Below are 17,193 nucleotides of genomic sequence, written 5' to 3'. Positions count from 1 at the left end.
TAGATAGATAGATAGATAGATAGATAGATAGATAGATAGATAGATAGGTAGATAGGTAGATGATAGATAGATATAGATGATAGATAGATAGATAGATAGATAGATAGATGATAGATAGAGAGATAGAGATATACATATGCATACACATAATGAGGAAGAGAACAGCTACTGCAGAACAAATAGCAGTCATTCCTTTATTTATTTACTGATTTATTTTACTCTAAGATATAAACGGTTGACCAAGACCAAATTTTTAAAAAGAGAAAGCATCACTAGTTTAGGAAACCAAGATTTAAAAAAAAATACTACAAATACCAGAATATCAACATAGTTGTAGATGAGCATTAAACTTAGAACTGATTTTCTGGGTGTCCAAAGTGAAAAGGGATACCAAAATAATTAGTTATCTTATTTTAATTATTTAGAAGAGAGCATTACTGAAGCAAAATGAAGTGCTCTTGGCTCTGAACAATTCAAAAATTTATCTCATGGTAATTTTTGAGGGGAAAACTGAATGTTATGGTGGACAATAATTGCTATAGTAGATGCAGTGATTTTATAAGACACTTTGTGTCTTTGACTAAAAGCCAAAGTATAGTATTTTTTATAAACTTATTTTTTTAAAGATTTATTTATTTATTTGAGAGAGTGAGAATGAGAGAGAGGGAGAGAGAGTACATGAGAGGGGGGAGGGTCAGAGGGAGAAGCAGGCTCCTCGCTGAGCAGGGAGCCCGATGTGGGACTCGATTCCGGGACTCCGGGATCCTGACCTGAGCCAAAGGCAGTCGCTTAACCAACTGAGCCACCCAGGCGCCCTAAAAGCCATAGTATTATTTTACATCTCAGTGAAGGTTCACCTGTGAGTCTCTAAGGAAAAATGATCCAAGGATAAAATCTTTGGGTTTTCTGGCTTAAACCCAGAATAGATTTTAAACTGCCCGGAGGGCTAGATAGACATATATATATGAACGGTTATCTGTAAATATTACCGTTCTGAGAGGTTTCTGAACAAGTTTAGGAAATTAAGGAATAGATTATCTAATTTTCTATAGTCTGCCAGCATGTTTCAAACCAATTGAGCTTTCTTAACACCAGGTGTTCTAAAAAGTGAAAGGAGCCTATTTGTTAACTGTAAGGACAAAAACACAAAATGATAAAAGAGGTGGAAGCAGAAACCAATTTGCTAAATTTACTAAATTACACAGTTTACCAAAAACTTAAGTGAATTTCTCATAGCAATGGTAGAGAAGCTATTTTTGCAATGAAATGTGTGGTTATATCCACATTTCAAAATTACTTATCAAATAACTCCCAGTAAATGTTATGTTATAAATTTTAGTGAAATTATGTTTCTTAGAACTTTTTGTTCTTTTCAGAGAGTTTATGTAGAGTATATCTGTGACGTGGATGGAGCTAGAGGGTATTATGCTAAGCGAAATAAGTCAGAGAAAGACGAGTATCATATGATCTCACTGATTATGAGGAATTTGAGAAACAAGACAGGATCATAGGAGAAGGGAGGGAAAAATGAAACAAGATGAAACTGGAGAGAGAGACAAACCAAAAGAGACTCTTAATCTCAGGAAACAAACTGAGGGTTGCTGGAGGGGGATGGGAGGGATGGGGTGGCTGGGTGATGGACATTGGGGAGGGTATGTGCCATGGTGAGCACTGTGAATTGTGTAAGACTGATGAATCACAGACCTGTACCCCTGAAACAAATAATATATTACATGTTAATAAAAAAAAAAAAGATGGTCAAAAGTACAAGCTTCCAGTTACAAAAATAAGTCATGGGGATGTAATGTACATGTGGTAACTATAGTTAATAATACTCTATTGTATATTTTTGAAGTTTCTGAGAGTAAATCTTGAAAGTTCCCATCAGAAGAAAAAAATATCTAATTATGCATGGTGATGGATGTTAATTAGACTTACTGTGATCATTTTACAATATATACAAATATCAAAACATTATGTTGTACACCTGAAACTCAAATAATGTTATATGTCAATTATACTTCAATAAGAAAATAAAAAGTAAATATATTTGGCACAGGGAAAAAATATTATTTTACATATTTTTGACATACATAGGTAATAAATGCCTCAGGATACAATAAATTTATGGTTTCTTAAATATAATTTTATTATTGATGAATTGTAGATTAGTCCTATAGTGGCAAGAAAAATGAACTCATGGCCCCTGAAGTTTTATAGTCACTTTCATGTAATATTTGATATAGTAGTAATTAAATGAGAGATGAAAAGAAATTCAGTGATTAAATATTGTTCAGTACTATGACACATTAATAACGCATAAGTTATATTTCTAAGCTAATTCTCTCAAAGTTCAAAAGCAATTTTTAGGCTGTGTCTGAGCAAAACTCTTTGAAGAATTAATTTTTGCTTTTGGGGAGCACTATAGATTGACATCAAGGATTTCTCTTATTTCCATATAGGAAGAACCTTTTGTAATGGTCTCTGAAAATGTCTTGGGTAAGCCGAAGAAGTACCAGGGCTTCTCCATTGATGTTTTGGATGCCTTATCTAACTACCTGGGTTTTAACTATGAAATTTATGTTGCACCGGATCACAAGTATGGAAGCCCACAAGAAGATGGGACATGGAATGGCTTGGTAGGAGAACTAGTCTTTAAGGTAAGCATTTATTTATCTATCTATCCACCTATCTACCTATCACCTCTCCAATAATTGAACCATAACTCCTGGAAATTAATTTCATATAAAATAAGTGCAAGGCAGAGCATTAGGTGGTGATGTTGAATGCAAAATCAGCAAAAGTTGCAGCCAGTACTATTTTATGAACTTTGTGTAGAGAAAAACTGATGAGAAAAATAAAGATTAATTTTAAAATATTTCTTATAATAGAAAAGTATCTATAAAAAAGTCCTTACTTTTGCCAAATTTACACTCCATTTTGTCAGTATATGATACACAATGAAGTCACAATGTAATTTACAAACACAATTCGTATCGTTTTCTTAAAAAGAAAATGCAATGTTATTTGCAAAAAAATAAAACAATTAGGGACTAATCATTTAGTTTCAGGATCTAGGTAAGGTAGATCTATCCTTACTGATATATGTCTCCTTGTTTAATTTTTCAAAGAGGTGCTTAAACTTCTTTATTTGTTTATCTCTATTTCTGTCACTTTTTGCTTCATTTTTTTTGAATCTCTGTTATTAGGTGCCCACAACTTTATAATTATTACGTCTTCCTGATGAATTTTTGAATAGTTGGGTTCAGGTTTATAATTCACTATTTGATTTATATATGTCCCATTTTTCTCTCTGTTCTTTCTTTTTTTGCCTCTCTTTCGGTTAATTGAATATTTTTAATACTTGACTTTATTTCTTCTTTTGACTTTTTACTGTATCTCTTTGTATTTCTGTTTGTGTGGTTAGTATGGAGATTATAATATATATTCTTAGTTTGTAACATTCTATCTAGTTTAATATCATACCACTTCACATTTTTAAAAAGGCATAAATTTGTAACAATATAATTTCATTTATACCACCCTATCCTTTATGCTATTGTGGTCATAATTATTATTTCAGAACTCCACAGTAAAATATAATAGTTTTTTAATTTAAACTTTCAGTTCTCTTTTATAGATATATAGAGAAAAAAAGTTTCTGGTATTTAACCGTTTATCTGTTATTTCTAAGGTTTTTCACTTATTTCTACATATCTGAGCTCTTATCTGCCATCATTTACTTCAGAAGAACTTCTTTGGAATGTCTTGAAGTGTAGTCCTATAAGTGCCTCTCACCTTTTTATTTTTTTTACCTTAAAACATCTTTATTGCCCTCAGTTTTGAATGATATTCTTAGTATGTATGAAACTCTGAATTGACAGTTTTTCTTAATGTTAATCATTTTATAGATGTCTTTCTATAGTCTTTTGCCATATATTGCTTCTGATGAGAAGTTAGACATCATTTGTACTTTTGTTCCTTTTTTTAGTGTGGGGCAGCCTTTTTTACATTTTTTTTTTAATTTTTGATGTTTTGATGTGTAACTATGATCTGCCTACGTGTGGTTTTCCTTGCATTTATACTCCTAGGGATTCACTGAGCTTCCAGGATATGTTTCATAAGATCTAGTAAATGTTGACAATTCTTTCTATAGTTATTTTTTTCTACTCTTTTCCCTTTCTCCTCTCTCTTTAAGACTCAGAGAATATTCAAGTTAAACCTCTTAATATTATCTCTATGTCACTGAGGTGTTATTTAATTTCTTAAAATATTTTTACTCTCTGACTTTTACATTAAATCATTTATCTTGATCTGCTTTCAAGTTTACTGATTCTTCTGCAATCTCCAATTTTCTGCTAAGTTCATGTAGTAAATTTTTATTATTTTAGGTAGCTTATTTTCCGGTTCCAGAATTTGTTTTTTTTTAAATAATTTCCATTTCTCTTCTGAGATTCCACATCTTTTTATTATGATCATCTTTTCTTGTAAATCTTTCATCATACTCATAACAGCTGCTTTAAAGTCCTTGTCTGCTACAAGTTCAACATCTTTGCCATCTCCAGATAGATTTATGTTGACTGCTTTTTCTATTAACCATAGGTACATATTTTTCTAGTTCTTCTCGTTCCTGTTTTGTCAGATTTGATTGGATACTGACCGTTGTGGTTGATACATTATGAAGACTTGAGATTATGTCTCTGAGATTGCATACTCTGAAGAAGACTGATTTTTGTCTTAGTAGGTAGTTATTATAGGTTTCCCCTGAACTTGTGGAGGTTTGGTTTTACATGTTGTTAAATCAGGTCTTTTTTATTTTCTTTAGTTTTTAGGGAAAATCAATTGGTTTTAGCAATCCTTATGTTCTTAAGCATAGCCTTCTGGAGTTTCTATGAAAAGACTGTGGTTTTCATCAAACCCTTGTGACTTAGAGGGACTCAAAATTTTATCTCTATCTTCCCTGTCATAAGCAGTAATTATAATCTTTGTTCAGCTCTTTTAGTCTTCTGGTTGTTGCTTTCTGCTGATTTTTTAAAAAGTCATCCTCATGCATGTGCAGTTTAGGAGTCAACCAAGGACTTGAGGGAAGCTTATTCACAAACTTTTTGGCTCATTCTTCCATGACTCCCTCCTTTCTGTGATTTCCCTTTTAATTTCTGGCCACCTGGCTGCCTCAGACTCCATCTTCTGACACTTTAAACTAATAAGACTATGACGTTCTGTTTGAGCTCTAGTACCTCTTGTCATCTAAACTGAGGTGGGTCTTCAATAAATAAACCATATAAAAGTGGATCTCATCTATTGCAATTACCATTTTAAGAGTCAGATACCCTTCACTTTCTTCCTGTTTTGGGTTTATCTCTAGTTCTTTTAACTTGTGTGTTTTTAAACTTGATACAGAATTTATGATTGTTATTCTTTGTTGGGTTAATCCAGAAAAACTATCTGATCATTGCCAGAACTGGAATTATTTCTGAAATACTTAAATGTATTCAGAAAGCTAAAGGATCTGAATAAGTTGTTTCCAAGACATGGGGAAGAGAAAAAAATAAAAGGTTTTGAAGGCAGTGGTAGGAAAAATAATAATGCTATTTTTACATCCGTTAAAATCTTACTGAGTTTGTTTTATTTATTAAATAAATGGACTCTTATTTGAAAAACATTACTAGCAATATTTTCAGTAGGAAAGGGGGAATGATCAATTCTCAATCCTCTTATTAAAACCATGATAATTTATCTTATATTCCTATATTAAAAACCCATAAACCCTTTGTATTCTGCCTTTGTATCTCTGAGAGGTCCTACCTGATCTGAACCCAGATAAGCAATTATGTTAAAACAAAGGATAAAGAAAAGCACAGGCATTATTGAAAGGTGTTATAAAAATTGCTTTATAGAGATAATGGATAAAATTCTTAATGAGGTATTATGCTAACAAACTTCATTTGCTAAATGCAAGTTACCAATAAAAAAGCATGAGAATTAGTCTAATGTTGATGCTGTTTTTAGACTTGTGGGCTTGCTCCAGTTAGTTACATTTTTGAGGCTTGCTTTATCACCTTTGAAGGGAGGAAATACAAGAATGTTAATGCAAAGATTACTTACAACTATAACTTAAAAAAAAACTTTAAGAATTTATTATGTAACAACCACACATAAGCAATAGTATGCTAGCATGTAAGAGCATGTCATTACTGTATGATAACTTAAAGTTCAGCACAGTCCTTTTAGAAGGCTAAACTTTAGGCTTAAAGAAAGCAACTGACAAATGATTTTTAGCTGGAAAAATTATAACTCTACTTATTGCAACTAGATTTTTATTTTATTCACAGAGATATTTAGTCATTCTGACCAGGCTTTGAGTACTTAGGTATTTCTCAGGTGCAGAAGAATAAGCCTACCTAAAAGTTTGTTTGAGAAGGCAAATATAGGGAAAAAAATCAAGAAAATGTGGTGTCATAAAAGCCAACGGAAGACATTTTAAGGAGGAAAGGGCAGTCAGCATTATACAATGACTGCCAAGATGTTTAGGGTACATAACATTTTCCTTTACTTTATTCTATTACTAATAGATACGTAAATTCTAATTTTCAGAAATTAAAAATGTGAATTCAATTATACAAATGATAATTCAGTAAAATATCATAAAGTCATTTAGATTATCCAACAAGATTCATATTGAAATTTTCTTCAGGATTATTTACCCCTGTAAAGCAAAATAACACCATTGAAATGGCATAATAATGTTATGACAGAGCTCCAGAAAAAATGAGTGTATTACATTATATATTTTCTGTTAGTATAGACATTTTTCATGAATCTAACTATATTTTAAATAACAGTAAACACAGTTGACACTTAAAGAACTTGGGTTGAACTGCATGGGTCCACTTAATTGTTTACCTTCCTAAGAGAAAACCAAAATTAAAAGAATGTTTCTAGGAGTCTGTCATGATGATTATGGACAGACTATCACATTAAAAAAGAGTCAAAGAAGAAACAAAGAAAGTTTCTGAGTTATTTGATTTTTCCAGGGGTGGCACCCAAGTTTCAGAGTTGGGTTGATCTCATGTTAAAGGATCTTTCCATTAAAACCAGAAGTCAGGGGTTCAGTACATAACATAATTTTTAGAGAAGAAAGTACAGCCAGAGAGAGCAAATAATTCCATAAATATATATATGAAGTCTATTTTAAAAACTAAGAATGTTCCTCATATTGATGGCTAGTATCAAAAAGGGAAGATATAACAAGCAATGGTGAGGATGTGGGAAAAAACAAACAAACAAAAAAACACTTGTATGCTGTTGGTGGGAATGTAGATTGGAGCAGCTGCTGTGGAAAACAGTATGGTGGTTCTTCAAGGAATAAAAATAGAAATATCATTTGATCCAGGAGTTCCACCACTGCGTATTTACCTAAAGAAAATAAAAACACTGGGGCACCTTGGTGGCTCAGTCAGTTAAGCGTCTACCTTCACCTCAGGTCATGATCCCAGGGTCCTGGAATGGAGCCCTGTGTCAGGCTCCCTGCTCAGGGAGTCTGCTTTTCCCCTCTCCCTCTGCCCCTTTCCCTGCTCATGCACTCTCTCTCTCTCTCATAAATAAATATATAAATAAATAAATAAATAAATAAATAAATAAATAAATAAATAAATAAATAAATATTTTTAGAAAATGAAAACATTAATTTGGAAAGATATATGCACCCTTATATTTATTGCAGCAATATTTACAATAGCTAAGACATGGAAACAACCTAAGCATCCATCAGTAGATGTATGGATAAAGATGTGGTGTATATACACAGTGGAATATTTCTCGGCCATAAAAAAAAGAAAAATGAGATCCTACCATTTGTGATAACATGGGTGGGCCTATGCTAAGTGAAATAAGTCAGAGAAAGACAAATACCATATGATTTCATTTATATGTGGAATCTAAAAAACAAAACAAATGAACAAACAACAATAAAAAACTAAATGTGGCAAAGTCTCCTCTTTCCTCATCTGCCTTACTAGTTTTATAACTTACTGTAATTAATATGTTCTTAAAATTTATGAGAACTCAGGTTTGGCCAAAAGATGTTTCAATATAAAATAGAAAATTGAGAGATATGTTCTTACCAGAGCAGGAGAAATTGTTAAGGGTGAGTTAATGTGACTGATAAAGTATTTTCTTCTGGTTTAAAGGGGAAGAACAAAATTGGGAAGACTGGAGAGAACATTATATAGGAAATAACAAGTATATAAACTTTAGGATAGAAATACAAAAAAAATTAGGAAAACAGCTGGGTGTTCTATTATTTAGGTTCATACCTTACTTGTATTATACTAGAAGACTTTTTAAGGAGCAAACTGATACAGGTAGCTTGACAGGAAATAAATTTCCATATTCTCAATTTCTATAAGTAATCTTTTCTAAAAATGATCTGCCTGAAAACATGACCTTGGTGTTTCTTATTTCCCTTATTTTTTATATAATCACCCCTCTCCTACTTTATAAAATAGGGGCTTATCTTTCATGCATACACAATCTTTTTATGACATGTGGCTCTGGGTATAAATATTCTCTGATGCACCAAACTAAGGCACAATAGAAACACTGGTGTCACTACCTCCTTTTATAAGTTAGATGCTTTTATCTAAAAAAAATTAAAAGCAATTATAAAAGAAAGTGAAAGAATTTACTTAAGTTGTCAAATGCTAGATCATTAAAAAGAATTTTTTTTTTGATGAAGAGATCACAACGATTTTTCACATACAGCAAGGAAGAATTTCAAGGAATTGAATGGCATTGCTAAAAACAAAACAAAACAAAACAAAAAACTCCTTCCATTTTCTTTTATTCATTCATTTGGACAAGGTTTCTATAAAATGAAAATATATAGCATAATGCTCACTCCTACTTCATTCATACCATAATTAATATTGACTCATGGGATGTTCAAATTAATTAAAAAATAAAAGCTCTATCAACATCATAAAGTTTCACTTTTATGGCCAATGAATCAATGTATTGTATACAAATATAATGATGACTCAGTTCAGAAGAAATGTTTTACACCTGAAATTTCTGGTCACAGGTTATTTGAGATTTTAATTTTAATTTGCATACATACATTTGTTGGAAAAATATATATAATTTGGTGACCAAAGGAAGGCTAAAAGCACACATTTATATTATATTTGGATAAAACTTTTGTGAAAGTAGAATGAAATATAAATGAGTTCAAAAATTCTTAAGAATAATGTAAATGTTTCTCCTATTAGAGAAAAGTGGTGGTGTAAATCACTATGATAGTTGAATACATTTTAAAGAATGACTTGACAGTTTTATTTTAAATTGTCAATATTTACAACAGAACACACATAAGTCAGTATCCAGTCAGGAAAACAGAAACCACTCCTGAAATTGCGAAGAGAAGAGATTTAATACAGGGATTGATCACAAAGACATTAGAAGGGATGGAAAAACAAAAGAGAAGGAGTACAATAAAAGGTATCAGGAATCACTACTGGTCCAGTTAACTGTATCTCCTAAAGAAGATACACAGGGCTCAACCAGGGCTGCACAAAGATGCTGCTCCTGCATCAGATGCCGGGGTCAGGGATCACCTCCTGCCACTCCTGCTACAGCCCCTGAAATAACCATTTAAAACAGAAGGCTCTGCTCTTTCTTCCTTCTGACATCCTCAGCAGCTTCACTCTGGTAGAAATTAAGAAGAAGCCAGATGGCAGAGGAGCCTGGGGAAAGTAGTGTGCAGATTCCTATCCCTATAAGGCTCACAGTACATAGCAGAGTAAAAATGGAAGGGGTGGGATTGAGAGAAACAGAAAAATGACCAATTCTGTCTAGAAGCTGCACACTTTGCAGTTGTCTAAACAAAGTAAGCTTAATATGTCGATTATAAACATGAAGAGGTACATAGTTTAAAAATTCCTTTGGGCGTTATAGGAAGAAAAAAGTTTGATCTCTCTTCACCCTAACTGATACCAAGTGTTAAATTATATGGCAGGAGTTTCACCCCCAAGGAAAACAGATATAACAATGGAATAAAGCCAGAACTCAGGAAACAGAACAGAAGGAAGAGCAAGCAGAGTAAATTATAGATCTGTAAAATTGGGATGAAATATTTATACTTAGCATGCAACTAATTACAGTAATGTTTCAAAGTTAAAATAGCCCTATCTAGAATCTTATCTCCCATTTCTAAAATTCTAGAACAATACTGGGCCTTTTTGTTACTTTTCCTCCTTTCATAGTTTCACAAGCATAAAAAACCTTTTCAAAGGTAGATATATCATAATATTGAAATTGATAATAAGAATAGACACGATTTAGTGATTATAGTGCCAATAATGTCATTTCCTGAGGAACAAAGTGTCCCCAAGACTGAACAGAAGAAATCATCTGCACTGGGCTATACAGGTGTCCTCATTTTTAATGGTTGACATGAAGTTTTACAGTTCTTTAGTCTTTAAAGGTAAATATATTTCTATCACAGATATTTTAATTCATCAATGCATTCACCATAAAAAACATATATTTATATGGTTGCTTTGTAAATATTTTTAAACATATGCCACTTAAAAGTATTAATGCCATAGTCAAGGTACAATGGAGGAACGCCAAGTGTGAATAAGATAAAAGCATCTATAATAAACACGTTTCATTGGTGGTCTCTATATTCTATGCAGTAAGTTAGGCACTACAGACATAAAGATAAATAGAGCATGGTTCTTACCCTTACGGCCCTCTTAGCCTAATGGGAAACATAGACATTAAACATAACTACAATACAGTGCAGTTAAGTGCAAAGTTAGAGGCATGCGTGGAACACTGTGAAAGCCATGACGGTAAGGTAGAGGTAAACTTAAGAAAAGGAGACGTGCATACTCACGACAGTGTCATAAGTTGTATCATCCAGGTGAAGTGGGGTTGGCAAAAAGCAATGGATATCTACTGACAGACAAGGGAGTGTAGTCAAAGGAGAAAGGTGAGAAAAAGCATGGTGAGCAGGCCAAGATTAAGGAGGCCTTTATAGCATTCCAAGCAAGGATATGATGATTTGGATGTGTTTGTAGGATATTCACATATAGAGGACTCTGAATCTCACCAAAAAGGCCCAATAAGAGACATATATTTAGAAGTCATAAGCCTATGAGTGGTAGTTGGTAACACGAAAATGCATGAGACTGCCAAGAAGAAATCATACAGTAAGAAGATTGCTAGGCTGATTTTAGGATGAAACCCTGAAGAAGAACCACCACTTAAGAACTGATAGAAAAGAAGAGTTTATGAAGAAAAACAACAGAATAATTCAGAAAAGCATAACCAAACCATAGGAGAAGAGGTCAGTTAGGCTAAGAGAGCTTATTAAAAAAAAAAAAAAAAAAGCCATGACTAGCAATGTCAAAAATTTCTAAGTCATAATTACTGTCAAATGTCTACTAGGTTGGCTCTTTGGAGGTTGTTGGTGACCTAAGCCACAACTCTTTTGGTAGCAGGGGTGAGGGAAGAAGCCAGACTGCCAAAGAAGATGGAAAAATTTGGAAGTGAAAAAGTGAAAGCAACATGTGTCTATACTACTCTTCCAGAATGTTTAGGTGGGGATAAAAAGAGAGAAAGAGATAATAGTTCAAAAGGTCACTGGTTGGTAGAGTTTTTGTTGGTTTGTTTTTAGATTAAGAGAAACCTGAGTATAATTATAAACTGAGAAAGAAAAATAAAGAATGAGAATATAATGTGAGAAAAGGAAGTTAATATGTGAAAGATAGAGATCCCAGGGAAGATACAATAAAAGCTTAGATTGAGAATCACTTTTAATGGGGTAAAGATGTTTCTTTGATACTGAAAAAAACATTTTAAGAATGTGTCTGGTAATACTTAAATTTACAGACAAGAGGTTGGGAGCTTGAGAAAGATCATATCTCATCACTTCAAATGTCTTGATAACAATAGGAGATGAAGTCTGTTGACAGTAATGGAGACAGGTATTATGAAATAGTCTACAAGAAAGTGGGAGGCTTTGAAATAGCTATTGAGGGAATTGATAGTGACTGCTAAATCAAAATAGATAAAAGGATGGATCAGTGTTGCTGAGGATTGAGCAAAAGTTTATGTAAGACTGACACTTTTCATTGCTGCCAGGACTAGCAGCAATATGTGGCTAAACAATAGTGTGACTTTCTTTAGCCAGGATTAAATGCCCAAGTGTAAAAGCAATGTGACACTAAATAATAGCGTGACTTTCTTTAATGCCCAAGTGTAAGAGCAGAGAAGATTAAAACATCCATATCAAGTTTGAGATATGGTGGATAAACTTGGCCAGGAGTGAGATTAAAGAAAAGCAAAATGTTCAAGGAAGCATGGTCATGACTAAGGAGATAGACCTGGATAAAATTTTGGAAAAATTAATCAGAATGTCAAGATGAGGTTGAAAACTAGAGAAAGTATAAATGAAGATATAAAAGAGCTAGTAGGATGGAGATAGATAACCAGAGAATGAAATCTAGAAGTTCTAGGGATAAAATGTAGATGCTGACCTTGTAGATAATGGCAGAATATTACAGGAGACAAAAGGAATTGCAGTTTAAAATGGCCTAAAATGGGGCGAGAGGAAGGATGAATAGGTGGAGCCCAGGGGATTTTTAGAGCTGTGAAACTGTTCTGTATAATACTATAGTCGTAGATCCATGACATTATGTATTTGCCAAACCCATAGAAGGAGTGCACCTTAACGTAAACTAAAGATTTCAGTTAATAATGCATCAGTATTGGTTAATCAGTTGTAACAAATATACCACACTAATGCAGATGCTAATAACAGAACAAAACAAAACAAAAAAACTGTACTCAGGGAGAGACATGCCAGAGAAAGGGAGTGGTATATGAGAACTTTTTGTACTTTATGCTCAGTTTTCCAGTAAACCTAAAATTGCTTTAAAGAACAAAGTCTGAGGGTTGCTGGAGTGGGGGGTGGGGTGGGAGGGATGGGGTGGCTGGGTGATAGACACTGGAGAGTGTATGTGCTATGGTGAGCGCTGTGAATTGTGCAAGACTGTTGAATCACAGATCTGTATCTCTGAAACAAATAATGCAATATATGTTAAGAAAAAAAAAGAAGAAGAAGAAGATAGTAGGAGGGGAAGAATGAAGCGGGGGAAATTAGAGGGGGAGACGAACCATGAGAGATGATGGACTCTGAAAAACAAACTGAGGGTTCTAGAGGGGAGGGAGTGGGAGGATGGGTTAGCCTGGTGATGGGTATTAAAGAGGGCACGTTCTGCATGGAGCCCTGGGTGTTATGCACAAACAATGAATCATGGAACACTACATCTAAAACTAATGATGTCATGTATGGTGATTAACATAACAATAAAAAATTTTTTAAAAAAGAATAAAGTCTATTTTTAAGAAATGGCCCAAAATAATTGCTGTGCAGAGCATCTACATAGATACTGAAATCTGTTAGGAGGTTGGTATGTTTGGGGGTGAAAAGGAATAATTAGCCAGGTCTCAAAGTTTTCAATGCATGAGAAGAAAATATTGTGACGTCTGTCTGGTGGAGGTGATAAGAAAAGTCTCCTTCAGAAAGCACACACATGCAATTGACAAAACAAAACAAAATGGAAGTAGAGCATGCATAGAGTCTCACCAATAAGAACAGAAATCAGGTTTCTTGAATATCTGAGAAAACAGACCAACTTCATGGCCTCTAGTAAATCACAAAAACGATGGAAGTGAATTTCATTTTCTGGAAATTCTCACTCAAAATAAGGATAAATTTTTGCCCAAGGCATCCTCAGCTTCTTGCTGTTTTTCTATGCCTCCTTTGTTCATCTCCATTCCCATTTTCTGTGATCCTGCACATGGATAACAGGTTATTGTTATGGAAGGTCATGGCACCTGGCCAACTGGTTCACTTCAATACCATAGTAGCTAATGTCATCAACAGAGCCTTCACTGATTCTCCGATGATCTTTAATTCATTAGATATCGATTCTTTATTTTGATCTCCATTGTTGCGATTATAAACATTTTCCATACTTTTCAAATTTCTATTCCTAGTCCCACTCTCCATCCTTGACACCTTTTTCATTTTTAGTGTTAAAACTCATGTTTTGCTGCAAAGACTGAGAATCTACTGACAGTCCCTAGATTTCTTACTTTTCAGCCTCCAAATCCTTGCACTTATTCTCTGATCCTTAGTGGCAACACATAACCTTTGGATCGAAACAGACATTAGTTGTGGATCCTGGTAACACATAGTTAGCCATGTGAGCCTCCATGAGTTTTTAATCTCTTTGAGTTGCAGTGTCCATATCTGTGGAATTCAGTTTTTGCGAAGATTAATAGAAAATGAATTAGGAATGTGTTGCAGGGAAGTCAAATAGGTCTCATCTTATCTGCTGACTCTAATAGATTGTAAGATCTTTCTCAGGTACTGTGTTAAAAAAAATAAAGAGTTCAAGGTATGTTTTGAAGGTAGACGACAAGATTTGCTGATAGATTAGATGCGAAGAGCAAAGAGAAACAGGATTTGCTGGTAGATTAAATGAGGAAGAGCAAAGGGAAAGAGCAAAGCCAAAGATATCTTCTCACTCTCTCAAGGCTTTATATCTTATCTTTTCAGCCCCAGCAGCAGAAAAAGACTTCCTTTGTTCCCATGTTTCCCCATTTCTGACTCCACTCAATACCTTACTTCTAGCCATGGTCCTCTCTCCTCTGGATTGTAGCCATAGAGTTCCCATAATTTGCCTTTTCCCATTCTTGAGTGTCTTCAATATATTATAATTTACTTTTTTGTTTTTGTTTTTGTTTTTTGTATTTATCAATGTCTCTTCTAAGATTTTTTTTCTTTTTTAGTATATATTTTTAACACAGAAGCCAGAGTGATCTAGTCACTCCTCTGCTAAAAGCCATTTGATAGCCTTCCCATCCTACTCAGTGTAAAAACCATCCTTAAAATTATCTGTATATTCTGCTCTCCCCACCACCTTTATGATCTTATTTATCCCTCTCTCACTTATCATGCTGCAGGCCCACAAACTTTCTTCCTCACACTTGCTGAAGTTGGCCTTTTGTACCTTGGTCCCATCTTCCTATAATGCTCTTCCCCAGATATCTCTCTTTCTCCACCTCATTTTTTCCAATCTCTGCTGACAAGTTATGAGAGAGGCCTTCCACCGCCACCCTATTCGAAACAACTCTTACCCTCTGCACTACCTATTCCCTTATCCTGTTTTATTGTAATTTGTAACACACATCACTCTCTATGTACCTATTCTTTAATATGTCTTCCCCTAATAAAATGTAAGCTTGATTGAGGCAAAGATTTTATACATTTGGTTTAACACTGAAACCTCACTATCTAGAAAATATTTGTACTTAAAAGAATGAAAAGCAGTCAAATGATATTTTAAGACATTCATTATATAATAACACTCCCCTAACTAAAATCTTTCAATGGCATCTCATTGTTCTTTAATTAAATCAATGAGCCTATCATACCCTGCTCAGTTTGGTCTTATTTGAAAGACGTTTCCATCCTTATTGAGAGGCTAAACTTGGGCTTTTGCAACTATCATTTTAAGCTTTTAGCCCATGGATTATATAATTCCTTATATTCAGTCACTCCTACTTCACTATCATTGAATTGAGAGTGGGACCATTTACTGGCATAGAGAAAACTAAGGAAAGAAATATTTGGGTGGAGAGTGGGGAGTGTGGAATCCAAACTAACAATTTGGAAATGAGTAAAAATAGTAACTAACATTTTAAAATAGCCAGGTACTATTCCAAAGCATTATGGGTACTGACTCCTTCAATCCTCATAACAATTCTGTGAAATCTATATAACTGTTAATCCCATGACACAAATAAGAAAACCCAGGGACGGAGAGTCTAAGCAACTTGCTCAAGGTGCACAGCTAATTAGTAGAAGAACTAGAATATGAGTGGAAATTGTTTGACTTCAGAGCCCATTCTCTTAACAACTTTTTGGAGTTGTCCAAACAGAAAATGAAACAGGTAATTTGAAATACAAGTCTAGAATTCAGGTAAGGAATCTGGGGTGGACAGATACATCTGAGGCTAATCAGCATGGAGTAAAATTTAAATTGCCCCTCTACCTTCCTTTATTCTTATTTCTTCAATCTCTTTCACATCTTTGCTCCTTCCTCACTGCTGAAAACAGACTCAAGAATTCTCTATCTTAAAAATAACCTTCCTGTATTTTCCAAGCTAGATTAATTAGGTGCCTTTGATTACAAATGACAACCCAGCTGAAGTTAAAAGAGTTGGAGGCACCTGGGTGGCTCAGTCCGTTAAGTGTCCAACTATGGTTTCAGCTAGGCTCTTGTCATGATCTCAGGGTCATGACCTCAGGGTCATGAGATCAGCCCTGCCTCCACCCTGAAAGGGGGCCTACTTGAGATTCTCTCTCTCCCTCTGCTTCAGCCCCTCCACACACCCCCGCTGGTGTGTCTGTGTGTGTTCTTTCTCTGACTCTCTCAAAATAAATAAATAAAATTTTTTAGAAGGAAGGAAGGAAGGAAGAGAGAAAGAAAGAAAAGACAGCTGAGTGGTCCACAGCTATTCAGGGAGGAGATCCAGGCCCATTTCCTCAGGCCTTGTGCTCTCTCTCTCTCTCTCTCTCCATCTCTCAACACTGCTTTCCTTTGTGTTGTCTCAATTCTCAGGCAGGCTCTCCTTTGTTGTTAGCAAAGTGACTTTTCGGCAGGTCCAGACTTAGATTTCATTCTTTTATCTATCTCAGTATGAACACAGATTCTCTTTTACCAACAGTTCTAACAAAGAACTTCAGTTGTATAGACATGTCAGTGCTGAGCCAGTGGCCAGGAAGGGCAGCGCCCTCGGTGCCAGGCCGGCACCATGTGGTGAACTTGAGCACGGAGGCTCAATGTAATACGTGAGGTAAGCATCGGGGAATGCCGATTCCCCAAGAAAATTGGGATGCTGTTATCAGAATATGGGGAGAATGGATATCACACAGGCAAAACAAAAGATATCCCTCAGGGGTTTAAAATAATGTAATAAATTACATGGAAACTATTAGTAGTTACATGTACCCCAAAATTTAAATCATCAATAAATCAAAAACTATAATAACTAAATTGAATTACAAACAACAGGCCAGAAAATATTTTCAAAAGTGTGATGGATTGTTAG

At 34.4% G+C, this 17,193-nt stretch overlaps 1 protein-coding gene across 2 annotated transcripts in view; it reads left to right on the top strand.

The window, feature by feature from the left end:
* The window catches only part of GRID2 (glutamate ionotropic receptor delta type subunit 2), a 1,393,842-nt gene that overhangs the window by 1,090,290 nt on the left and 286,359 nt on the right, over positions 1-17,193 (top strand). For both annotated transcript variants that reach the window (XM_044912908.1, XM_044912909.1), the window contains one exon: positions 2,463-2,660. In XM_044912908.1, the coding sequence (XP_044768843.1) occupies positions 2,463-2,660 (198 nt within the window). The remainder of the gene's footprint in view (positions 1-2,462; positions 2,661-17,193) is intronic.

The sequence above is a fragment of the Neomonachus schauinslandi genome, chromosome 2 (genome assembly GCF_002201575.2).
Source record: "Neomonachus schauinslandi chromosome 2, ASM220157v2, whole genome shotgun sequence".
NCBI lineage: Eukaryota > Metazoa > Chordata > Mammalia > Carnivora > Phocidae > Neomonachus > Neomonachus schauinslandi.
Note: the sequence above shows the minus strand (reverse complement) of the source record. Positions and strands in the feature narration are given on the sequence as shown.